Source organism: Pagrus pagrus (assembly GCF_965226575.1).
Source record: "Pagrus pagrus genome assembly, chromosome: 24".
NCBI lineage: Eukaryota > Metazoa > Chordata > Actinopteri > Spariformes > Sparidae > Pagrus > Pagrus pagrus.
In genome coordinates, this window is record NC_140206.1 from 1,626,578 (window position 1) to 1,652,870 (window position 26,293).

Consider the following 26,293-nt stretch of genomic DNA (forward strand, 5'->3'; position numbering starts at 1 on the left):
GATGTCTTGGCTACCTTTCTCAGCCACCATGACCTGGATCCAGCAGAAAATGGATGGCACCAAAGACTAGCCACTGGCAGACGTCCAGTTAATGTCATTACATTAATGTTGGTGTGAGTTACCCTTAAAAATCTTATCCTGCCACCTCCTTCTCATGAACACCTCAGAGATCCAAGTACAGGGACAGATCTTCTCACATAAGTTGTACAGATATTGAGTTTGTTGGCTGAATGTTATATTTTGAGTGCTGGTTCTTTAATCCAAAATGCATACCTTCTATTTTCAAAATAAACACCCTCTGAGGTCATTTAGGGTCTCTAAAATATACACAATATATACGTTTCGTAATCATGGTCAATTTGTTAAACAGGACTACAACTTTTTAAATATTGGTCCTTGTTTTGAAGCTCTTCTTATTTTTCTGGAACAAACGATGTCTTTCAGAAAGCCACACTGTGCCCGACATGTGAGATATATTGGGAGCGATGGTAGAGATTAAACCTCCTGAGTATGACGGACAGAAATCCACAGATATTCTGAAACGGGAGCTTAAATTCACAGTTTACATCTTCCTGAGGGTGCGAGAGTTACTTCTACTTGTACGAGTTACTACTTCTGAAGCTCCTCGGTCAAACATCGCTCGGACTGTACTGAAGGGTGAGACGGAGATAATGAGACAGATTCAGATTCAGTGCCTTTACATGCAGATTAATATTCCACTCATGTTCAGGATAATCAAATATTACCTTAATGAGTTGGCACAAATATATATATTGTTGGATGTATAATAATGACATTAGCCCGTTTAATAAATATGAAAGTCGTGTAGAAACTCGAACATCGACAAGAAAAGGAAAACTGCAGAATGTGCAAATAAGCTTTAGGTCTCGTGTGAAACGCTTTATCTCAACAAGAACGAGGTAAGGCTAATATCTGGAGTATTAGTGCATGTAAACACACAAACAGATGGTCCGAATGCTAAGTAAAAACAGCAGTTAATCTTTCTCTTGCAGACCCGTCGACATCAAATGGCATTGTCCTGAGAAAGACGTCCTGAATGTGAAGCTTTGCGGAGGAGCAGCATGTGGTAATGTGGTATTTATGTTGCAGTTTGTTCTTGTTCGTTGTATTTAAAGCTGCACAAAGCACCTGCGCACTCCTTCCTTCATCACTTCCTTGCCCATAAATCATGTGGTGCTTAATTGCAGAAATGTTGGCCCTATCCTCACATAAACGTGCATTTCTAAAAGCAAAGTGTTTTGGCTCTTCATTCACACATATAGTGTTACAGGTCGCTGAAAACAGAGATTGCAGGTGATCTAACGTGTTGTTGTTGCCACAAATATTCATTTTTTGTCTACAAGAACATGACTTACAGGTGGTCGGACTTCATGTTTGAAATGTCCAATTTTTTTTGTCATACACATTTTTGTTGGCACAAAAAATGGACTTCCCGTCGAAGATATGCACGTTTTTTTGTAGACAAAAACGCGGCTTGTAGGGGGCCTGACTTCCTGTCAAAAATATCAGCTTTTTGTGGGCACGAAAACCAAAGTCAAATAAAAAACATCTGTTTCCTGTCAATCAAAACACGGCTTGCGTGCGGCCTGACTTCTTTTTTTGTCGGCACAAAAAGAGTTCCCGTCAAAATGATTTCTTTTCTCCACAACGCAACGGTAATGCAAATATGTCTACTGCTAACGTTCCTGGCAGCTGGGCTGTATTTTCTGTAATTAAGCAACCAATCACAAAGTTTACAATCTGCATCCATGCACAGTGCACGTGAAGAGATATGCGTTTCAGGTGTGTTAATATGGATGAAGATTATCAGTGAAAAGGTGCTAAAACGCTGGTCTGGACAGAGAACTGCTTCCATGAACACCGGCGTACGTGTGGACCTGCTTTTCTTCAGGTTATTTCATATCGTGTTTTTTAAAATCAGATCTCGTCACCTGCAGCTTTAACAACAACAACAACAACCGGTTTGGTTCCCTAAAGTACACAACAGTTCCTGGGCAGGTTACCAAACACAGAAAGAAGTCGACGTCCAGAGGAACATTTACACATACGAAAGAAGAGTTTGTCACAGAAACACAATGCTGTGTACTGCACCAGGAATTGTGTTTCATAGAGTCTGAATAGTTTTTTTGTTTGTCCACAAAAAACAGCATCCGTTTGTGACGTGTTTGCAGTGTGAGGTTCGTACTTTTGCTTCTTTTCAAAGCTGACGTCCTGCAGGTTCAACTCCTGTTTTCCAGGAAGTCAGTTTCTCACGGCGTCAGCCTCCGTGTTTCAGCACATTCAGCTTTCACAGTATTTGTGTGTTTGTGGATGTCTCTTCTGCTCAGCCTTGGTTGTCGACAGCAGCCAGCAGCAGAGGGTCCGCCGCCTCGTTCCTCTCAGCCTCGGCGCTATCTTTCGTCCGCTTCATCCCGTTCTTCCTGGCGTGGTAGTCGGCCAGCTTCTTCTTCTTCTCCTCTGCGTCTAAGTCGACCCTCGGCAGAGGCGGGAACTCCCGGCAGTACGCCGGCGGCAGGCACGGCACCAGATGCACCTCGCCGCTTTCATTCATGAGCTGGACGCAGGTGTAGAAATCCTGTGGCGAGCGGTTGGCGTCAGGAACGGGGACGCCGTTGGAGAGGCCGGGATGTCCCATCACGCTGTACTCCGTCCCCGGCAGCGACACGATCTCTGGCCTCGGCCACGGGGACTGCATGTCCTGCGCCAGGCCGAAGCCTTCAGGAGTCGAGGAGCAGTAGGGCGACAGGCTCTGCATGTACGACGTTGGGTTTTGGGTCGTGAACTGATGATGGGCGGCCACGGGCGTCAGGACGCACGGAACCATCAAGGCGTCCTTATCTCTGTCCGTCGGGCCGGCCGGGACGCCGCAGGCCCTCGGCGTGGTGAGATAGACGGCGTCCGCGTTGACCTGATCCCAAACCTCCTCGGTGTAGCTCGGAGGTCTGTAGCTGTGGAAGTTACTGAAGTGATGGTTGATCTCGTCCAAGTTCCCCTTCTGAAGGTGGAAGGAAGGGAACAGACAGAAGGACAAACAAAAAGATAAATCAGGACGGTGCAAGAAAAAGGCAACCGAAGGTCGAAGAGAGAAAGAAACCAGTGCAAGGTGTAAAAAGACGGGAAGGAGTAGGAAGAGAGAAGAAAATGAGTGCAAGCAAACGAGGAGAAAAGATGAGGAAGAGAAATCAACAGAGGAGGAAGGAGGGAAGAGAAAGTCGAGATCACAGAGGAGAAGGAAGAGAGAAAACAACAGAGAGGAAATGAGAGTTACCTTCAGGAGCAGCGGGTCGATGCCGATGATCCGCGGCTTTGGAATGGGCGGCAGGAAGTAGTCTTTTATTCTGAAAGTACGAACATAAACGCATTGAAGGTCACTGCAGTAAAATGTCCCCTGTGACTGTTACACTGTTACACATCATTAGATCATTTTTTTGTGGTTTGAGGTTTAAAAATAATCCATATTTCAAACTAAAGTAACGAGCCTGTTTTGAAAATGCGAGGAGGAGAAAGTTGAGATATTAACGAGCCGACTGTTTTCTCACCTCTTGCTCTGTGGCAGGACACCGAAGGCGATAATCAGCAGCGCCACGACGCCGACTCCCGACACCAGAATCCTCACCAGCAGTTTACCTGCACGCGTTCAACCACAGACATTTCATCAGTCGTCAGTCGACAGGAGCTTTTTGTGGAAAAGAAAACAGAGCAGCAACAACCGCGAGCTGCGTACCTGCAGGCGGCCTGGCGGGGATGCTCATCTGCAGCGTGTTGCTCCACTCGCTCCACAGGCCGTAGTTGTGCGAGCGGCAGCGAACTCGCACCACGTAGTCGCCGACAGGGAGGCCGAGCAGCTCCACGTGGGGCTCCCGGAGAGGAAGCTTCACCTGAGGACAGCCAATCATTTATATTCATAATGAGCCGGTGTTTGATCGCTTCACTGTTCTCTGAGGAGTTTCATGGAAGTATTATTTACTTTCATAGTGAGGTGACAATTAAAATGAACCACTTCTGTGGCGTCCATCTGAATTCCTGCGTTCAAATCTTTACTCTGACCAAAGTAAAAAGAATAAACATCCCAACAATCCTGAAGTATTCAAAGTGAACAACATCTTTCTGCAGAACGGCTCATTTCAGCAGTGAACAAACGTATTTTCTGGATTTCCGTGCGTTTACCTTCCAGTTGTCGGGCTCGTTGACCCGTCTGTACTGCAGCTCGTACAGCAGCGTGATCCAGCCGTACTGCAGGTCCGAGGGCACCGGGTACGACCAGGACAGCAGCACGTTGTGACCCATCTCGTCCCCGCCGGCGTCCGTCAGCCTGTGGGTCAGGTTCACCGGGGCTTCGGTCTGAACTGTGGACCACACACACAGAAACATGACGAGAAATGTTCCAGATCAAAAGACACCTTTAAATGTTCCTGCCTCGGGCTCGGCACTCTCAACGTCTTCCGGCCCACAATGCACTGGGGCTAATCACCTGCTCGCAATAAATCAGTTGTGAACTTGAGTCGCATGTTTTATGATTATTAATTCATACATGTTAATCAGAACGGTTCAAACACAGCAGGACTCTGCTTGTTAACACGAGATAACGTCCTGTATTATTCATGCAGCACGAACTTCATTTATTATTCATCTTACACAGATTTTTATACACGTCCACATTTTTAATTTTAATCTGTGTATAATCTGATGCATACTCGTGGTGCCACTGTGAAGCTGATACTAATCATCCTTACACAGATCCGCTCTCTGAGCGATCAGACGAAGTGACATCGAAATGATATTTAAGCACGTTTAAAGAGGATCTTTGAACTGATCATAAGAAAAGACAAAAACTTGTTACAATTAAAGAAATTTGCACCAAACTTCATAAAAAAAATGCATTTTTTTCTTATTCTTATTTCTAAAACTGTAGTTGCAGCTCTGCAGTCGTTTCATATGAACACATGAGGAATGTGTCGCAGCGACGTCACATTCGAGTGTAAACGGTCTCTGTCAATGAGCTCATGACCTTCTGTCACGCAGCAGCGTGTTTAATGGCGAGGCCTCCGCCCTGCGCCGCGCTGTGTCTGCACTCCCTGCAGGGGCGAGATAACAGCGACGTCCCTGACATCTGAGGCCGACGAAGATTGCTACACAAGTCACATGGACCCACACACAAGGCTTTTTTACACACATGTTAGCTCTGATACATCACACACACGCCTGTGCTCCTTCACATGACACACACACACACACAAAAACACACACAGCAGCTCAGGAAGTAGAGTCCAGATCTGCAGCGTCTGGTTAATAACACACACTGTGTCCCTAATAAATGAGATAAAGGAGCAGGAGACTCGCAGAATCACCGCCAAAATAAGAGCATAGTTCAAGTGCTTTTATACAATCTCCAACATTTAATTATTTACAGGTCATAACGAGTGCTTCTACAGAGGACTCAAACTGCCAAGATCAAATTATATATAATAATAAAAAATTATAAATAATAACTTTGAAAAAAAACAGCAACCTCCCCAAAAAATTGACGACCAATTTTTTTTAAATCAACCCCCCACACAAATATGCATAATTCAAACAAATGTACAACCAAAAAAAACAAACAACAAAGCCAGCTCCCCCCGAAAAAAAAAACAAAAATAGATCAAATCAACCAAACAAATAAAATACAAAAAACCCATAAGTTTGACTGCCCCACTAACATTTGACCTTCAAAAAATATAAATAGAATAAAAACTGACAAACAATAACAATATCAAAAAAACAAACAAAAAAAGAAACCAACCGACTCCTGACCCGTAAAACAAAACAAAACATAAACAAATAAAATGTAGCTGTGTCCAACCCTCCAAAAAAATCACCTGACCAAATAAACAAAGGTAATAAGTTCGCAAAAAATACAAAAGGAAAAAAATCTATATGTAAATTAATAATAAATACATTTTTCCCACCTTCATTTATTTTTTAACATAACTAATTTTTGATTTTGGCAGTTTCGGTCCTCCGGATGTTTCAAGTGTTCAAGTGAAAATCAGATTCTGGTATCTTCCATAAAGTGGTGGCTCGTCGGGATGAATTACTTTTTACTGTTCATACAGTTTTATTACTGTTTGGTACTCGAGTGTTTAACAGTCGCTGTATTAGTAACTCGCCCACGTGGACTTACATAAAACACAACAAAGAACTTCTTGTCTTCGGCCACAAGCAGAGGCAGGTGATCTGCTGGGCTCCATGAAACCATATATTACATTTTAGTGTTTACAGATTTTTAAAGATCATTTCTCCAAACAGATCTGTCTTTATTTGGTTTGGTAAAAATACAGATTAATCATTTATAACAAGAAAAGAGGAAACCTGTGGCATTAGAAGATTTGCATGAGAACACTGCTGTTTAATTTTGCGCCAAACTTCATTGAAAAAAGTGACGATTTTAGGATCAGAGCAAATCGGTGCTTATGATGTTGCAGCTGTGGGGAAAAGAAGAAACCTCTGATATTAAAAGAAACCTGCACCAAACCTTGGTTTCATTTTGAACCAAACTTCATTGAAAAAAGTGACGTTTTTGGGATTGGTGCCAAATGTGTGGGTGAAAAAAATCAGATAATAAACTTAATAAATATAATAATCAATCTCCTTTTAGCAGATCTGCTGATATCTTACCGATATCTGCCACATCCAGGCACTTCTCCTGCGAGGTGTAGTTCGCGTGGGAGGTGACGGCGGTCACGTTCATGCAGTAGATCTTCCACACGGTCGTGTGGCTGATGTCGAAGAAGCAGCTGTTGGAGCCGGCAGTCACGTAGTCTGGACATTCGTGTTTGGGCCCTTTACTGTGAACATGAGAGAGAAGTTAGAGAGGATTTATTATCGTTTTACATCTAATCTCTCGGATGTAAACTCTCTTTTCAACAACTCTTTCATTCCAGGTTGTTGTTGTCATTTTTACCACACGATCCCAGATTTACATAAGTGGTCCTCCAACAATCGATGGAGCTGTGGTCGGGTCAAAAGCACAATCCAATTTGTTCTGATTACTGCGGGCAGATTCCCTCCGTGTGTGCAGCCTGGCATCGGCCCGAGGACACGTCAGGCTGCGTTCAGGACTTCATATCGACACGTTGAAAGCTTTACGCCCGAGTGGAGCGCGACAAATCAAACCGGATTATTCACACCATCCAGAAACTTTAGTGGACCTTTAATCTGGGGCTGTTTCTCCTGATAAAGGGGAACTTTAAGACTTTTAACCAACAGTGTTCAACTTTGTGCCGTTCTTCTTTCAACGTGTGTGTGTGTGTGTGTGTGTGTGTGTGTGTGTGCGTGTGTGTGTGTGTGTGCGTGTGTGTGTTGTGTATACACACTCTTTGGAGTAGGTGAGGACGTAGGTGACCGGCTCGTCGTCCGTCAGGTTGTCGAGCGGATGCCACCAGCAGGTGAAGACCTCCATGTTGGGCGAGCGGCAGTTATAGATGTGGGGCCTCGTCGTCACGGCAACCTCTTCTGTGAAAAGAAAAAAAAAACCAAACAAAACAACTCAGTCAAGGCAGTGTGAGCCCGTCACCATGACAACAGCGCTGAATAGTAACGCGATTTCATGCATGTGCAGGTTCACACGCACACACACACAGGTGGACTTAAAGGTGAGAGACTCACGTTTGTGCTGCTGACACACACACACACACACACACACACACACACACACACACACACACACTTTATTCCTCACTCTTAAGTTTATCACGAGGTGTACATGACATTTTTTTGGGCTCTGCACATGAGATTTGTTTGTTTTGAATTAGCAAAGAAATAATTAAACGTTTCCGACTAAACCCCTGGATATCCATCCATCCTAAAGAGACAACAGCTGTATTTTTAAACTCAACACATGTAATGCAATCCTGCAATAACAGACTTAAGTAGAAAGACTGCAGGTGAACACAAAGAGTAAACAAACCAACCGTAAAGAGACACTTAGCGCCGGGAAAGAGACACTTAGTGGCCAAAAAGAGACACTTAGTAGCCGTAAAGAGACACTTAGCACTGGGAAAGAGACACTTAGCGCTGGGAAAGAGACACTTAGCAGCCGTAAAGAGACACTTAGTGGCCAAAAAGAGACACTTAGTAGCCGTAAAGAGACACTTAGCACTGGGAAAGAGACACTTAGTGGCCATAAAGAGACAATTAACAGCCGTAAAGAGACACTTAGTTGCCGTAAAGAGACACTAAGTAGCCGTAAAGAGACACTAAGAGACTGTAACAAGACAGTTAAGTGATTGCAGACACTTAACGACCGTAAAAAGCCACTTAAGTGATACTTAACAACCCTAAAAAGACAGAAAAACAAAAAAACACAAAAAACAAACGACCACAAAGAGATGGAAAAGACTCACAAGGTGCAAAACAGAGACACAAAAATGACCTCAAAGAGATGCAAAAGTTCAGTGCACACTGGCTAACACAGCGTTAACGTGAACACGCGTGATGGAAGGAAAATCAAATCCCACCGACAAGAAAACGATTAATGAGGACGGACTGAATAATGGAGAGATAACGAAATGGCCATTCAGTCAGAATGTTAGGCCACATACATACACACACACACACACACACACACACACACACACACACACACACACAGGAACTACAGGTAAAACAATCGATTCTCAGCAGTCATCTCTCCTCTCACTCACCTCCACAAAATCCATTTTCTAATTTGATTTGCCTCAAACGCACAAACACACACAAACGCACACAAACGCACACAAACACACTACTGACTACAGAGATCTAGACCAGCGGTGGAAAATTGATCAGCGTCCCTACACGGCAGGAGGTCAGAAGAGTCCTGACCACCAGACCAACACAAAAACAAAAACACGTGGTTCGAGGCAGAGAAGTGGGAGTGACACCGACCTCTGAACATTTCTGTACAGAAGATTATTCAGTTTGTGCGAATGGACCGAAACGTCACCCCGCGACACAGTGCACATTGCAAAACTCCCTCTTCTCTGTGAGATCTGCGGCGACATCTGTGTCAATGCAGAGACCCTCTCCAGATCATGCAAGAGAAGAAACCCTCAGTGAAGCAGAGACATCATGTGCCCTCCACAGATCACAGCAGTGGGAGGTGAGCACTAATCCATGAGAGAATGCATGGAGCCGCAGTCTGAGGGCAGCAGGGGAACAAAGGCCCGTTGTGTATGTTCTAAGGAGATCAGAGAGCCACGCTGCAGGAACTTTCTCGTCAACAACCTCCACTTCTCAGAAATAAAGCAAGAAAAGGCGCACGCTGCGCGCTAATAAAGCTCGACTAATTCGTACCTGCGGCAAACGAGACTGGCCTGAGTGTAATTACTGCAGACGCTGCACAGAGTCTGTAGAGCTGCTGAGCTTGTTTTCACAGAGAGTCAAGTCAGGGTTTAATTGCATCAAGGCGCCAAGTGGACACAGTTTAACAGGAGGGAGGGAAGTTCTCATGTTTATCTCAATCATTAAACTCCAGACTGACTAAAAAGTGGGTATTTAGTCGTCTTTATCAGGAGAAAATGGCACCCTCCATGGATTGATTACTGAATGGGCCTGCCATGTGCAGGTCCAGGGGGCCTCTGAAGTGAACAGTCGATCCAAAGACTTCAAACAAACAGACCTAAAACAGCCACGAAGGGATGCAAAGATACGCAAACTCACCACAAACAGAAGCAAAACATCTACAAAGAGACACAAAACAACTACAAAAGGGACGCAAAACTACTACAGAGAGATTCAAACCACTTCAAAGAGACGCTAACACTACAATGACATGCAGACTACAAAGAGACGCAAACAGACGACAAAGAGATGAAAAGCGACTACAAAAGACGTTCTGAGCAAATAGAAAGACGCTTACGGCTTCAAAAACACCACAATAAGATGCAAAACGACCAGAAAGAGATACAAAAAACACAGAGACACAAACCAACTGCAAAGAGACGCAAAGACGTACAAAACAACCACAGAGATACAAAACAATGACGAGGAAGCTGCAAAATGACAACAGAGAGAGAAACAACTATAAAAAAGACATGAACAGATATAAAACTGGACCGCTGTGTGTTTTTTTATGCGTTGCTTATCAGCAAAGGCCGAGTGAGGTTGACATCTGGAAGTGGTTTTGACCACGATGGCGACTGCAGATTTAATTTCCTCAGCTTCAAAATAAATCTGTGTATTTTCTGTCCCTTTAGAGGCCACGTGGATCCAGTCTTCCCCTCGACACTAAACATTTTCTGACAAAATAATACAGGATGTTTATTAAGTTTAAAAATCTGTGACGGTTCTGTCGTTTGTCTTGTCCACTTTTTTGTTTCACAAATAGGATGATGATGGAAATCACCGATAGAAGAGACCAAAACAAAGACTAAAGGCAGATATGAAGTCATGTGACGCTGCTGCTCTTTGTCAGACGACGTTGGCGTGAACAAACTCTGACGTGTCGCATTTATGATTCAGCAAATCCTGCTGTGTGGTTCAGGTTGTTGTATCTTTGCAGTTTGTGGAGCTGGAGGGACGACAGACGCTTCAAATCAAGACAGACAAACAGAAATTATGTGTCAAGCAATTACAAACTCCGAGCACATCGTATAATTGGATGCAGATTAAACAAACACACAGAGACAGAGAGCAACAAACACATGTTCACTGTGACATCTGTCAGAATTACTGTCATTGCCAAAAGCATTAATTACCTTTTATGTGGAACAAAACCAGATAAGTCTCATTAAGATCCAGATTCATCAGAACATTGATGAAAACATCAGAAGAATGGATCATCATCTTCGAATGTTCCCTTAAAAACATTAATCAAAAGGCCGAACAGGGCTGATACAGAGCAGGTCTGAACTGGTTGTAATGAACTGATATTGAAAAAGGAAATCAAAGTGATCAATGAATCATCTCTGAAACGAGAGAAGCAGCGTTGTGAGCTCAGCAGGGAGGCATCGACGAGCTGCCGACACGTCCAGCTGAGCGGAAATCAAACAGCCGACACAGCTGGCTGCTGTCTGCCTGCACCCGATTCTGTCAGACAGTTCACAGCTGCAACGCAACTCATTTATTTGTAAATGGTCGCAAAACTCTCTGAAAGGACAATTTCTAGTCCTTGCTCAATTTACATGTATTATTTCAGAGTTTAAAAACTTCCATCATTTTTCTGTCTTTGTGAATTCTGGGTGAGTTGTCACCGATCGATCCTGATGTATAGATAAGGTGTCGAACACGTAGGCCGTGGAAGACCTGATGACTTACAACCACAGCTCGTTGTGCTTCTGATAAAAACAAAGCAAAGCATCTACAAAAAGATGCAACAAGACTACAGGAACAAACAACTTAAAAAAGAAATGCTAACCAACTACAAAGAGACAAAAAAACAGATTACAAAAAGGTGCAAAAAGACTACAAGCGACTACAAAGAGACGCACAAAAGTAGAAGTGCAAACAACTTCAAAAAGATCCAAAAAGACTACAAGACGCAAAATGACTACAAATAGCTTGATACAGATGCAAAGCGACTACAAAACATGCAAAACAACGACTACAAAGAGATGTAAAGAGACACAAAACAATTAAGAGATGCAAAACAACCACAAAGAGACATGAAACAACCACAAAGAGACATGAAACAACCACAAAGAGACATGAAACTAAAACTGAAAGATTCAAATTGGGTGAAAGACAACCACATGCATTCCTGATAATCATTCAACAGCGAGAACTCGATTATGGACGAAGAGCTTTGGAAGTAAAAGAGACGAGAGAGAAAGCAGAAGCTCGTCTAGACTCAGCCGAGCATGGAGGAGGATCAGTGCCGGCTCAGCAGCAACATCTGGAGCTGGTGTTTTGGTTTTGATTTAAAGCATCAGGAGAACTGAATTAACGTGTTGATTCACTCTCAGCTCAGAAGATCAAGTCACTGTGAACAAATGAATCAACAGTCACACCCTCTGACTCACCGTGGCCGTGTGCTCCTTTATAAACGACGTCCTGGCTGACGAGTCTGCTGCCGCTCACCTGAGGAAGCAGACACACCAGCAGCAGCCTCCACAGCATCCTGCCGCCTTCTGTCGACCTGCCAACGCAGAACAAGCAGCGTAAAACACACGTCAAGACGCCACAGCGCTCTGCTAACTGTGGGGAAGTTTCTGTGTCCAAGTCCAGCAGCAGGAACATGTGACCCGAAGACAACTGGACGTTTATATTTTAAAGGGCAGCAGGATGATCGCAGTCGCCCTGCGGCTCTTTGAGTCCAAACACTGAGCAGCAGCGGTGAAGCGTCACATCCTCCAGTCATGAGACGACATCACGTAATCATTCCTCTGCTGCAGCACAACACAATTCCTCGAAAGAGCGACTGCATTTCATAAAAATGATAACATCAATTTTCTAAGAAACAAGTGGATAATAGAAGTTTACTGCTGGGACGTCGTTCCACTTGATTCTCGGGGTCTCAAGATTTCAAGATTTTGGTTTTTCAGTTGGAAAAATATCTTGTTTTTCAGTTTTTATCTAAAAGTGGAAAATCTAATAAACTTAAAAATGCAAAATTTCACCATTTCCATTTTATTTCATCAGAAGCTTTTCGCAGTATCATGGTTTAGGATACACTGTAACTGTTTGTCGACAAAGTTTGATTTGTGTTCGATTCATCGCTTTCAGTCTGAAAGCATTTAAAACAAAACCTCGGAGATTTCTAGGAGCTGTTTTGCAGGAATCAAAATGATAAATTATGTTGTGTTTTTATGTTTTATCTTCAAGGGGATGATCTCATGAACACAAAACTCGACCAGATAAACACTGTGGAGATTATTTCAGCATTTCTCACAGTTACGCAGCATTTTAACAGCCAATCACGCAGACACACAACACACATCTTATTTAAACAGTTGTAGATCTTTGGGCTTTTCAGGTTCTGCTGAAAGCTCATTAGTCTGATCAGCTTAGTGCGGTGACCCGCTCTGACCAAGACGATTGAGCATGTGAGTCTGGACGGTCATGAAAAGAAACGCCATTAAAGCACACGGTAAACGACGTGGGTTAATGGGTGGTGTTTAGTTTTTTGCCTTGACTTTGCCTGGTTTCCTTCTTAAGAAGAAACAATTCGCTACCTTCTGAACTTGAACTTGAACTTGTCCTTGTCGTCCTATTGGTAGAAAGAAAATAAAAAAGGTTTGTAAGGTTTGTTTGTTAAATGACTGCAGGAAACATAAATTAGCTCGGGAACCTTTCAAGGAAGAACCTGACGAGCCCTTCAAGGAACCTCTGTCTAAATTTACTTCAACCAGTCTCTACGTCAGCTGAGGGCTTTGTGACAGCATCAGACATCAGGAAACTACCTGACAAATATAAATAGATCAATTCCACCACAGGATCTAGCCGAGTCCTGGTCTAAATGTAGTCCCTGAGCTGTAAGATGTCTCTGCTCCTGGTGTAGGTCAAATTTTCTTGGGGTTTGGATCCTTAAATCACAAAGAGACTTTAACTGTGCATCCTCACTCACTGAAAAGCCCCGGCCTCCAAATTGCCCAGATCCCAATCCAATCAAGCATCCGTGGAACGAGCCAGAACAAGTCTGATCCAGGGAGGCCCCACTGTGGCTCGGATCTGACACATCGACCTCTGGGGATGTTGTGTGATGTCTGGCACCAGAGCGTTGGATCCTTTCAGTCCTGTTGGTTACAAGGTGTGGCCTCCATGGATTGGACTTCCGGTACATCCCATAGATGCTTGACCGGACGGGGATCAGGGGTGTGCAGGTCGACACGTTGAGCTCTTGAGTTTCACGTTTCTCGGGCCCTTCCTGAGCAGTTTTTGTGGTGTTGTATGGTGCGTTTTCCTGCTGAGGAACCACTGCCATCAGGAAGTAGTGGTGTGCAGATCGATTTTCAGATTAAAAGACTGATATCTAAACTCAGTTTTAACATTTTTAACATTTTGGGTTAATGTGTGTTATATCACCAACAGCCCCAATATCAAACATTGATGTGAGTTACGTGGGAAAGACGTAGTATGGGGAGCGTTTGCTAATCGGGAAGACGATGGCGAGATGTCAACAATTGCCAACGTTTTCCCAATTAGCAAACGCTGTAGTACATCTTTCCATCTATCACTAGTTTCTTGGTCTTGGATCGTTTGATTTGAAGGACTTTCAGAGACCTGAAGACGTGGAAAAAAAAACAATAAACGAGTCAGGAAGCTTACAGAAATAAAGTTTTCCTTTCTTTTGTGTTTCTTAATCACCATTGTCTTCGTTCTTAAGACTATTTAGTTGAAAAGAACGTACACTACACTGAAGTTTGCAACATTGTCGGTGTCAAATGATGATGAAGTTTGTCGTCCAAGGTCAAGAACACCAGAAATAAAAAAAACATGACAAAAAAAAACACACGTCATCCTTGTATGCAAACAACAAGATTCTGCAAACTGAACATTAATGAAGTCACATGGGAGCTTAGAGGTTTAAAAGTCTGCTCTCATGAGGGGAAGGACAACAGAGCTGACATACAAACAGCAGCAGCAGGCGAGCGCGAGCGCTAAGACAACAATCAGAGTGAATAATCTCCTGCCTTGATCTTGCAGGAGGATTACAAAAAAGGTCTTGTTGGGCTTTATCCTGAAGCCTCAGTTCACCCTGACGCAGCACAGGCCACGAGCAACGATGATACAAGATGAAAAGTGCAGGAAAAAAAGCTGCTCATCCTACAAACTGAGCACAACATGAGAGATCATAGTCTAAACCAACAGCAGTGACTCAACCACATCACCTGACACACGCAGACAAGGTCCACGTCTTTAATCCTTCAACATCTGCTGTCCCGCCCTCCTCAGTCCAGAACCAACACATCTGACCTACAGCCAAGCGTTAAGTTATGGGTGAAGGTCAAAACTAGAGCTTAGATTGAACCTTAACAGATTGTATAACCAATATCATGATCCTTGAGTATTTAAATCACCACTTTAATCACAACATGATCTGCCACGATTTGATTTTGATCGATCCCCTAAAAGAAGAAGAGGAAAAGCATAAATAACAGTGAATATCCTAAACGTCTGTCCCAGTCTAGTCTAAAGTAAATTAAAGCTGATGTTGAACCAAATGCAAAAATCAGCCTGCAGATGGCCTGTAAGGACCTCTGTCAGCTGGAAAACACAATGGGCCCACATCTTATCGTCTTACATGGTCCAAAGCTCAAATTTAATAACAATATCACTGAGAATGAACACTTTGTGACCTCAAAATCCCCGTCTGACAGTAACAGGCGCAAAAACTCTCTGTGCTGATAAAATAATCAAAAACAAGTGATTAGGTGGGAAAAAAACGTCAATTCAAAGAGCATAAAACTACATGAACTTGCATTATTTCCAAGTTTAGGGCTTTAAAAACTGCTTTAAACTATATATTACTGGATCTGAAATCTCATTGGCTACATGATGAATCAATCATCCGGACGCTGGCGTGTAAGTGGCTCAGGAGAGAGGAGGAAGAGGAGAGAGTGGGTTTCCTGTCTACACGATCACTCATTGGCCGCTGTAGGCTCTAGGGCGGGCATTCGTCACCATTTAATGATGGAGAACTGTGTTCTGGATGAAATATGTTACTGAGATGGATCTAATGGACATTTGCGAATAAGAGTTTGATGCTCGACTGAAACACACAAACACTTCAGTAGTGAATTGGCGAAACATTGTACACGCTAGTTTGTTAGCTTGATTGTTTGTTGAGTGTACTTTGCTGATTTGTTTCTATCTTGAGATGGTTTGCATGAATATAATCAAGACAATTTAAGCTTTCTAGCGATGTGTGGCATGACTATACACTCGATTAACTTTACATTAAGTTAGGAAACAAATTGTATTTGCGAAGCAGAGAGGACACATCTTATTTGTTAGTGAAAAACAAAGAAAGGATAAATAAATGGTGGCAGCCTCATCTCGCTGTCGTCGTTTCTCCTCGTGTCAGCTCATGTGTTTTACTGAGGACACGAGGGGGATGAGCTGTTAGATCCCCTTCAGTCTTCACACTTCGCCCCCCGGTTATCGGCTTCATCACAACTTCCTGTCTGAAGAAAACGATCTCACTCGAGGGTAAAGTCTTGTGCATGTGACTCCTCTGACCATGAGAAAACATCTCTTTATTTTGGTCACACTGAACAGCCTCCAACAGCCCAGAGGGACGACATAAACTGAGGAATGTCTACTGCCGTTTATTCATGCTGCAGAAATACCAAAAAAAGGCATCTGATGCAGCAGCTGGAGTCAGACTTTTACTCCAGCAATGTACTGCCCCAGTAAAGCTCGATGTAACTTCACTTACATCCAGCTGGATTATGACTGTTTACACTGGTGATTACTTATTGACAGACTGCACAGTGCACGTGGTAAACTATCACCTACTAACACCTGATGGCTTTCAAAGATAGGCAGGTGACTGTGTGCTCTTTATTAAGTCATCTAAGCAACTTTTTATCACAAGCACATCTCAAAGTCCTTTAGGTAAGAACACAATGTAATACTGAGACAGAAATGATTCAGGACTGGAGCAGAAATGTGTTCAGAGTGAAACTGTATAATTAGTTTGGCTGAAGACAACCTGCAGATCCTTGGCTGAAGATTTCTGCATTAAAATGTCCAAAAATGACACTGTTGACTTGTGTTCTTACATTATCCCAAATGTTTACAACAATGTTCAAACGGGAGAAATCTGTAATGTTACTCAAGTTAACGATGCACCTTAATATGCCAGATTGTTAACATCATGATCCATTATTCTCTGAGAAATGAACAACAATGGGGGAAAAGGCCTCTATCACAATGTTAAAGAAAGTAAGAAAAAAATCCTGGATTTATCTGGATCTGCACCCAAAGTTAATGAGGTCTATTCTGGGCTGAGACCCATCCTCCATCCAAGTTTGGTGGAAATCAACCAACAAACCAACCAACCAACGCACCAACCAACCAACCAACAACCAACCAACCAATAAACAAACCGACCAACCAACCAACCAACCAATAAACCAACCAATAAACAAACCAACCAACCAACCAACCAACGCACCAACCAACCAACCAACCAACCAACCAACTGACCAACCAGTGGAAAATAATACTAAAACAACTGAAATGAAGAATAAATTAAATGGAAAAGTAAATTAATATGTGAAATAACACAGAGGTAAATAAATAAAAAAAGTAAAATAAAACAGAAACATCAGTTGATTTCACATTTTATAAAATAATTAATACCTACATCTATTTTCATGTTATTTTGGTGCTTTTAATGGCACCCATTTATTTATTTATTGATCTGATTTTGGCAGTTCCAGTCCTCCATACTACCTTCTACCTAATACCTTGAATTTCAAGAGCTTTACGGCCTTTCTGTGACCGGCTGACACTCTTGACACTCTGACAACTTTCCAGAATTGATAAACAGTGTTTTGGAAACTATTTTTGGCAGCATTAACTCAGGCTAAATCCAGCTTAGCACAACAAAGGCCGGCCTGTTGTCTCTCTCAGGGAGTCATGGAAAGGCCTTATATCACATCTCACAGATTATTCATCATACCAACAGTTAATCTCATTCAATCGAGCCCCGTCTGACCCTGCATGGCTTCCTGATCGTAAATGTAGATAATTTCTCCAACAAAAATTAGATCAAGTAGCTTCACATGATGTTTCATCAACATTCAGGAGGAAATACCTCCTGTCTGTAATTAGATCCAAACATGCAGAGTCCGGTCAAAAGTAATTTCATTTCATTTTTCTGAGGTCAGCGGCGAATTTAATATATATATAATATATATATATATATATATATATACATTTACACATACATATACACATACATAGACGTATATATATTATTTTGCATTTTATATTTAATGTAATGTAAAAAATGTGACATGAAATCGATTGAAGTTATGTTAGTATGGTAATGCTTCATCCAAGTTTGGTAGAAATCTGTTCAGTAGTTTCACTGAAATCCTGCCGACAAACCAACCAACTACCAGCCACTCGTCCGACTGACCGACCGACCACGAACCAACCAGCTGACGGATCGACTAACCAACCGACCAGCCAACAAAAAAACCCACAAACTAACCAAAAGCATCCGTCACAGAGAAAGAAAACGCGCCGCAGCTGACAAATGCCAAACGGAAATGCCATCACAAACCCAACGGCAGCTCTAATAATAATCACTCGGCAAAGGTTAATCTGATACATGAATGCAGCATCCCTCCTGTCAGATCCTCACAGCCAATCACAACATGTGATTCACCTGTTGCCGTGACGACCGGCTTCCTACTAATACAGCTGATCAATGACAGTGCGCTACAGGTTTGTGACGGTCCAGAGGCTGACAGGTTAATCTATACCGACACACATCAACGACCAAATATCACAAATAATCATTGATTAACCAGTTTGTTGACCCACAGCGGGAAGGACAGATAATTGGCACCGCCTTCGATGGCTTACTTCATAATTTGCAGATGTAGAAGATAATCTAAGTCATTATGAGAGCACTCAACGGGGTATGTCTACTCATTGATCTGTTAAGTGCCAATCAAAACGGCCATTTCATGTGGAGATGTTCAAAGTGTGTGTTGAAGCAGAGGAGCAGAGGGACAGGTAGGAAAACCAATGCAGAACTTGCCTGAGAAACATCCAGTTTTTAGGTTTTCTGAAGTATCAAAGTAATCCAGTGATAGCTTTCTATGCATTCATGTTTACACTGGAAACAGGAAGTGCTAACATCTAATTCAGCTAACTTTTAATGCAGATTTTGCCAACATGTTCAGCCAGTTGGCAGCTAGCAGGTGGTAGCAGAGCGTAAACAGTAGAGTTGTAACTAATGATTATTTTCCTGATGAATTGATGTCTGAAACATTATGAGAAAAAATCATCAAAACATCCCAGAATCCACTTAGAATCCATAATAAAAAGACGCTCCTCATACATGCAGAACTTGCCTTAGAATCTTCACGTTTTTAAGTTTTCTTCAGTATCACAGTAACCCAGTGACAGTTGTCTGTACAACCATGAGTATACTGCAAACAGGAAGTGCTAACAGCTCATTCTGCTAACTTTTAATGCTGCTAAAATGTAAATAAATATCTCAGGGCTCAAGCTGTAGCCCACATGGCGTCATTATGCTTCCTGTTTATGTCCCTTAAAGGTCAGCAAATTGTGGGAGCTGTAATTGACTAAATAGAAATTAAACCCTCGCAGTGCTGACGTTAAATCTACACCTACACACAGTCGATCAGATCTCAGTTGAGCCACAAGTGAGACCTCTTAAGCAGCTTCCCTGTCAGCTGGCACTTAGAGATATTGAGCGTTCCCTGTCAGTTCCCTCTGTGTCCACTCAGACCTGACGTATTTCTGTAAATGTTGTTATTAAATGCTCATCTTGGTTTACTCTAAAAACAACCAGATTTGTATATGGAGTTCTGTCCCAGGCGACGCGTCTGCAAAACTCATCTATTTAGCTATTTAAAATAAGAGATAAGGCTTATTTAAAGAGCGCTGTCCCCGCAGGCGAGTCCCTGACCTTTAACGACAAAGACTCTAATTAAACCCCGACACGCAAACAGGAAGAAGAGGCTTAATAGGAACGCAGTCACTTAAAAAACAGGAGGAAGATGACATTCAGTTGAATTCATTACTGCATTCAGTCTGACAAAACAAAACACGTTTTATAATGAATCAAAATATCACTGTGTCACTGTAATAACTGGTCCACAACGTGCAGCGTCGTGGTCGTAGTCTCGTAGAAACAATCCAGAATCTCATGTACAAGTTAAAACCAGACACTGGTTTAAAAACACGAGAAGATTTAGAGACTGAAAGGAACATTTTCCACTTGGTTTGTCAGGTGATGATCAATTATATCATTTTAATTAATGTTCTGGTTTAGACTTCAACAAAATCTGTATTTATCTGCTTTTATCTGCTTTATATCCATATAAAGTGAATGTATTTCTGGTTCTGGACTGTTTATCGAACCATTTTGTGGCTTTTATAGAGAAAACTGTTGATGATGAATGAAATAAAATGATGTTGGTTTCTTTGTCTTTTCAGTCAATGATCTTCTTCGCTTAATTTCAAACAAGTTAAATTCAGACTGATATGTTAAGTTTATTACTATATCGACCAACTTCTACGTGTTACCAATGTCAGAAAATGTTAAGAAACGTCAAGAAGACGTCCTCAGATGTCTTGTTTTGACCACAACACAAAGATATTTAGTTTACTGTCACAGAGGAGGAAAGAAACCAGAGAATATTCACATTTCACCAACTGACATCAGAGAATTATTATTAATTATTATTAATCAATTAATCGTTGCAGCTCGAATAAGATCCCGAACAATGAGTTGACAAAATTGTGCATTACAAGGAAATACTGTAATTAGGGTACAGCACCATGATTGGGCAATAAAATATTGTAGTTTTACAACAAGGTACACATGCTAACATGCTAAAAGGCAAACAACATGCTAAGAGGCTAACATGCTAACAACAAACTAACAGGCATACAAGTGGTCCAACAAGGTACAGATGCTAACAGGTAACAAGCAATATGTTCGGGTTAACATACAATAACTGTATACTGCTGTAAAATTACAGTAAATCTGCTATAAATCTGTATATTTACAGCAACTACAGATTCTTATGACAGTATTGTAATCTCTTTTTACATGATCATACTGTAGGCTGCTGTGGAAACACAATTTATTACTGTGATTTAGTATCTTTACTTTTGTAAAATAATTACAGTACTACTGTGAATTTACTGCAGTTATTAACCAGTAATGTTCTGTATAATTACAGTAATTAAGTTTTTATAGTTCAGGAACAGCTGGGAGAAATCCTACTGACTCTACCTTTAACTTTAATAGTCTGTGAACTATATTAATATGAGCTTCAGTTAGCTTCGACCACAAATGCGCCACAAGTGTCTGTAATCTGATCTAATCTCTAATGGGCTGAATATGTGACTAACAAAATAGAAAATCTGACTTTATCGTATTTCTTTTCTTTCTTAAATGTTACAGTTTTCATGTGACGGTGAGAAAAACATTCCCGTCAGACAAACTGTTGGACTGAGCGGCCTCGTCTTCAACCGTCATGTGCAGATGGAGCAGAGATAAGTCTCATCTGAAGGATGTGCTGCTGCTGCCCAGTCGCTCCATTCCAGCACTGGTCAGAGCATCCAGCCATCACAGCTCACACACCGCCTCGGGCAACACACACACACACACACACACACACACACACGCACAGATGGAAACACAGATCTGAACAGACAGCAGCATTCGATCCACAGGGAGTCACATGCACCGCTGCATGCAAACCCAATCACACACGCAGTCACAGACTGACGCCAGCTTGGAGTTAACACAGCAGTCTTATATAATCCAGCAGATATGTTACTAATTAACAGACAGCAATCATATCGAGAACATGCCGACACTCAGAAACATAACGGACACTGTGTTAATTTAACAACCGTCGCTGAAGTTACTGACTTTAAGACTTTATTTCCAAGATTTTAAAGCTTTTTATCGTCATTCAGTGTCTCTTTGGACAACAACATCCTCCAAATGTCCCGCAATCACCCTCTTCAACACGCACCTGCAGTTACCACCAGTAACCACAGGTGTCGCCACTCGACCAGCACTGATATCTGAAGGATAGACGCTTTAAAGACCTCTGGACGTGCAGCCACACAAGAACAGCTTTCATCTTCTCCGTCTCGCCCTTCAACGTGTAATTAATTAAATCATCTCTGCCTGTAAAGAGACAACATTTGGCCCGAAGCCTTCTGCTCAGATAATGAACATGTTAAAGGTCGTGTGACACACGATCAGCCGTACTGTACTCCGTGTATATGCTTAAATAAATGATCCACTCCAGCGTACAGCAGACAGGAAATACTCTACCACGCTGATAGTGTTAAACACTGCAGCACAGAGAAACACCCTGCAGCTCCTCCTGTCCGCTCGACCCTGATGTATTACTTACTTCATAAAACAGGGTTCATAAGTGACGTAAAGCAGTTTTTTAAGATAACGAGAGGCAACGAACTAACAAGAACTGAGCTGATTTAACCAGGATCAGGTCTGTTTCACCACATGGTTCACCCAAAAATAAGCATCCAGTCCTCGTCTCCTCCCTCCACGCTGATGGAAAGTCAGGTGAAGTTTCTTAGTCCACAAAACACTTCTGGAGCTTCACAGTAAAACAGCATTTTAACCCGGTTGTTACATGTTTTGGTCCGTCTGTCTGTGTGGCCTAAATAAAAAGGACAGGATGCGCATGCTGCACTAAATAAGCCATTTTCTCTATGAAGATTTGTATTGCGAGGTCAACGGTTGTAGTTTGGTTACATGAGATCAGCTGATTGTTATGTACACTTGCTGTTAAAATGTCTGCATCATAAGTTAATCAGTCATCAGTTTATTGAATCTGTCTGGCCCAAAAAAAGGACAAGTGTTGCTCTCTGTGTTAAATTAGCCATTTTCTCTATGAAGATTTGCATTGGGAGGTTCAAGTTTGTCCGTACCCAGTTACCTATACGAGTAAAGTTTTCTACTTGTGCTCTGACTGCTGAAAGTAAACCTACTGCTGTCAGTCCGTCTGTCTCCTTCATGAAAGCAGAATTTCTGTTCCCTAAACCAACTAATTTACCTGTGACTGGACTCTATAACAAGGTTAAACAATCTGATCGGCAGCAGTCACACTTCTTGTTTTCATGCTGGAGCTCTGACTGTAAAGGTTCTGAAACACTTTGCATGTTGTTAGCCTGCAGACGACGAGGAGAGAGAAACCCACCGGCGGGATAATGATTTATCTGCTTCACCAGACTCAAACGCACCAACTGTGCTGTGAAAGTGCTGCTGCTGCACGTCGCTCGGAGAGAAAAACAAGAAAACCTTCAAAGTCCGGCAGCGGCAGGGACCGAGGGTGCGCTCACGTTTCTTTGCACCCAACACTCCTCCAGCTGTACCTCGCTGCCATCGGCTTCATCTCGTCGACAGTTAATGACGGAGGCATTTGAGAGAAACAGCCACTGAGGACGTGTCGTCTGTCCTATTTCTGTCCTAGGTGTGGTTTCATTTACACGACTCGCCGTTCTTATCTGTCACAACACATGTGGGCATTGTGGGGTTACCGCTGACAAAGGACGAGGACGGTTAGAGTACAGACTAACCATGACATGCAACTTATTATCACAGACATGTTCAAGGACAGACAACAGCACTACTTTACTTTCCAAGACATCTGAAAGTCCTCACTACAGGCTCCATGTGTTGGGCCCCATTAGCAGAGGCTGTGTCCTCGGCACAGCAGCGCAGGGTTAAACCACTTTCTCTCTCAGAAACTGGCCCCAAAACATAAAAAAGAAGTGTTTCTCTGCAGCCCTGCACCGTGAACCACAGATCACAATCACATTTCACTGTTTCCTATCGCAATCTTTATTTAGATGACATTTTAATGATTAGATTTTCAGCGTGTAGCGGATTATAAAAGAGCGTTAGCATCACTGAGTCTAGTCATAATGAGCCTCTATGAACATCGAGCGAAGGAAAGTAACTCACTCGCGTACATACTTGTACTTTACTCGAGTACTTCCATTTTATTTCCAATTTTAAGCAATTCCTAGAGTTGATTGCCTTAATTATTTTAACCACTGACATGATTAATGTTTGATGCTTAATCAGAGGAGGCTGAAGAACAGATGAAGTAAACATCAAGTTACATGATGTTAATAAGTCCGACTCACACTGAGGCTTTAATATGATCCCAGTCTGTATCTTTGAGTTACAAATCACATTTTTGTAATTAAATTAAAATTAAGTTACAGTTTTTGTTGTTGCTGTTTTTAAACATGTATTCATAATTTATAACAAGACACTTTTTAATGTCTTTGCTGCTCGTCTGATTGCTGGTTTGCACATTTTTAATTCCCTATTTCTGATGTAAACGGTTCAGTTTACTCCACTACACTGACTTCACACTATATTAGAACACAAGGCATGTAAATATATACTTTATACTGACAAACTGTGACATTAAATGTTCTGTTAGTGATGAAAATAGAACAACACAGCTCAATACTCAAGAATCGAGGGGTTTTACTTGTAATAGAGTATTTTTAAACGATGGTAATGAGTCCTTGTTGTGTCCTCAGGGTGTGGAATAACTTTATTTTTGTCTGTTTACGTCTTTGAGCAGATGTGCTGACAAACTGAGCACTTGTCCTTTGATTCAGGTTCAGTAAAGTTAATAAAGTCAACAACCTGAAGGTGCACAGGTGACTGTACAAGCCACACGGAGACAGACTCAGGTTAGTCAACAATTAATTTGTTTTAATCGTCCCGTTAAGCCCTTTAGTCTCTGGAGATAGGCCTCTTTAAAGTTCCCAGATTTGCTTTCATTGATCCTTGATCAGACAAAACAGCAGATTAAAGATTAAGTTTGTTCTCAGGAGACTTCACTTCACTCCAAATCATAAATCTGCAGTCCAAATAAACAACAACAACAACAACAACAACTGAATGAGCATTATTATTATCATTATTATTATTATTATTATCATTATTATTATTATTATTATTATTATTGTAGTCGCTGACTTGTTCTTAATGAGCAGTTTGGTTAATTGAGGCGCAGCTGCGCACGAGCGCTCCGTCAGGTGAGGTTATACAACATGAATCTTACCTGTGAAGTCAACGAACCGCTCTGACATCCACCTGCAGACGAGCTAACGCTTCCTGAAGGCAGACCCACCGACAGTAGACCCACACCGGGACCAGGACCGGCCGGGAGCCGGTGGATGCAGCCGGTAGTCCGGGTGAACTCCCCGAGAAGGAGACGGAGCTGCTGGTAGAGCCGCTGCCAGCGCAGTGTTGCGTTCACGGCCGCCGCTGAAGCCTATTTCTATGCACCTCCTCCTCCTCCTCTTCCTCCTCCTCCTCCTCCTCTGTAAGGAGATTTCCCTCCACCTGGTCCCGCGTCATCACCAGCTGGAGCCCCGGGCCAACCTCCTCCTCTGCTGGAGGAGGAATGTATGGAAGATCAACACTGAAGAAAAACAAAATGTAAAACATGATGTAAGTCCAAAAATAAATATTCTCATCCTGCTTTTAAACTATTGGCTTTGGTTACAAAATCTTTTTTTTTAATTGAAAAAACTTAAATTATGACCTTTAAAGGTCCAGTGTGTAGGATTTATTTTAGGGGAATCCAATGGCAGAAATTAAATATATTATAATAATTGTGTTTTCATGAGCGTAAAATCACCAAGAATCATTTTCCTCACCTCAGATTGAACCTTTTATATCTACAGAGGGAGCAGGGCCTGTGCCACGTCCTACGGTAGCCCAGAAGGGACAAGAAGAAGAGCCTGTTGTGTTTTTCATGTTTCCACCACAGTGGAAGGTGAGATGTTCAGTATCTACACCACAAGATGACACTAAATTAATATTAAAATAAACTAGGTCGACATTATCTCAAAATATTGTCTCTAAGTCAAAATAATAGTAGTGATGAAATTAAAATGTTGGGGAAAAAACTTATATAATAATAATAATTAGAATTGTGTCATTATGAATTAGTGAATCAATCTTAATATTATATCTCATAATTTAGTGTTTGCATCTATATTTTTCTAACCTCTGTTTGTTTGTAATTGGGGTCATGTTGTCTCCACTTCGTTTCCAATTAAAGAACCTGGGGAAATCCGGTCCGTCCGGTTTTCTAAGAAAGATTTAACAACTACTGTGGTGCCTTATTCATCAGCTGCAGTTCCTAGAAAGCTGAATGTTTTCCTTTTCTTAAAATCTTGTGTTCACATGTTGTTGTCTAATACAGTCACAGTCATTTCACCTAGAATATGGAACATCGAAGTGGCCAATATTCAAAATAAATGAATGAATGAATACTATTAAATAAATAATCCAAAGTGCTTCGATATACAAAATACATTTGTAGAGAATGATTAAAAAACAAGTTTAAGGGTTTTACAACATGAAGCAAAATGAGTAAAATAAGCAAAATAAAATAATTTCTTACACAATATTAGATACTAGAATGGCACTCAGTAGCACGCACACCTCTCCCAAGGCCCTACAGTCCACTCAATCAAGCCTAACCAACCAACCAACCAATCAACCAACCAACACATCAACCAATGAGCCAACCAACCAACCAACCAACCAACCAACCAACACATCAAC

At 42.0% G+C, this 26,293-nt stretch overlaps 1 protein-coding gene across 1 annotated transcript; it reads right to left on the reverse strand.

Moving 5' to 3' along the window:
* Nucleotides 1–885: 885 nt before the first annotated feature.
* Nucleotides 886–24,921, reverse strand: crfa4 (cytokine receptor family, class I receptor 4). Its single transcript, XM_084347479.1, has 9 exons — nt 24,777–24,921; nt 12,003–12,118; nt 7,377–7,515; nt 6,679–6,848; nt 4,189–4,367; nt 3,746–3,899; nt 3,561–3,648; nt 3,290–3,359; nt 886–3,016 (listed from the first exon to the last, which is right to left on the reverse strand). Exons 2-9 carry the CDS (start codon nt 12,097–12,099, stop codon nt 2,345–2,347), a joined length of 1,569 nt encoding a protein of 522 aa, XP_084203605.1. The 5' UTR covers nt 12,100–12,118; nt 24,777–24,921; the 3' UTR covers nt 886–2,344.
* Between the last annotated feature and the right edge of the window lie 1,372 nt (nt 24,922–26,293).

What these genes read in the sequence shown, in the direction of transcription:
- crfa4 (XM_084347479.1), bottom strand. Translation starts at nt 12,099, where the DNA reads ATGCTGTGGAGGCTGCTGCTGGTGTGTCTGCTTCCTCAGGTGAGCGGC. An exon ending in GTCCTGCCACAGAGCAAGAG is followed by an intron (nt 3,360 to 3,560) that starts GTGAGAAAACAG and finishes TCGTACTTTCAG; the next exon opens with AATAAAAGACTACTTCCTGC. An exon ending in TCGACCCGCTGCTCCTGAAG is followed by an intron (nt 3,017 to 3,289) that starts GTAACTCTCATT and finishes TTCCACCTTCAG; the next exon opens with AAGGGGAACTTGGACGAGAT.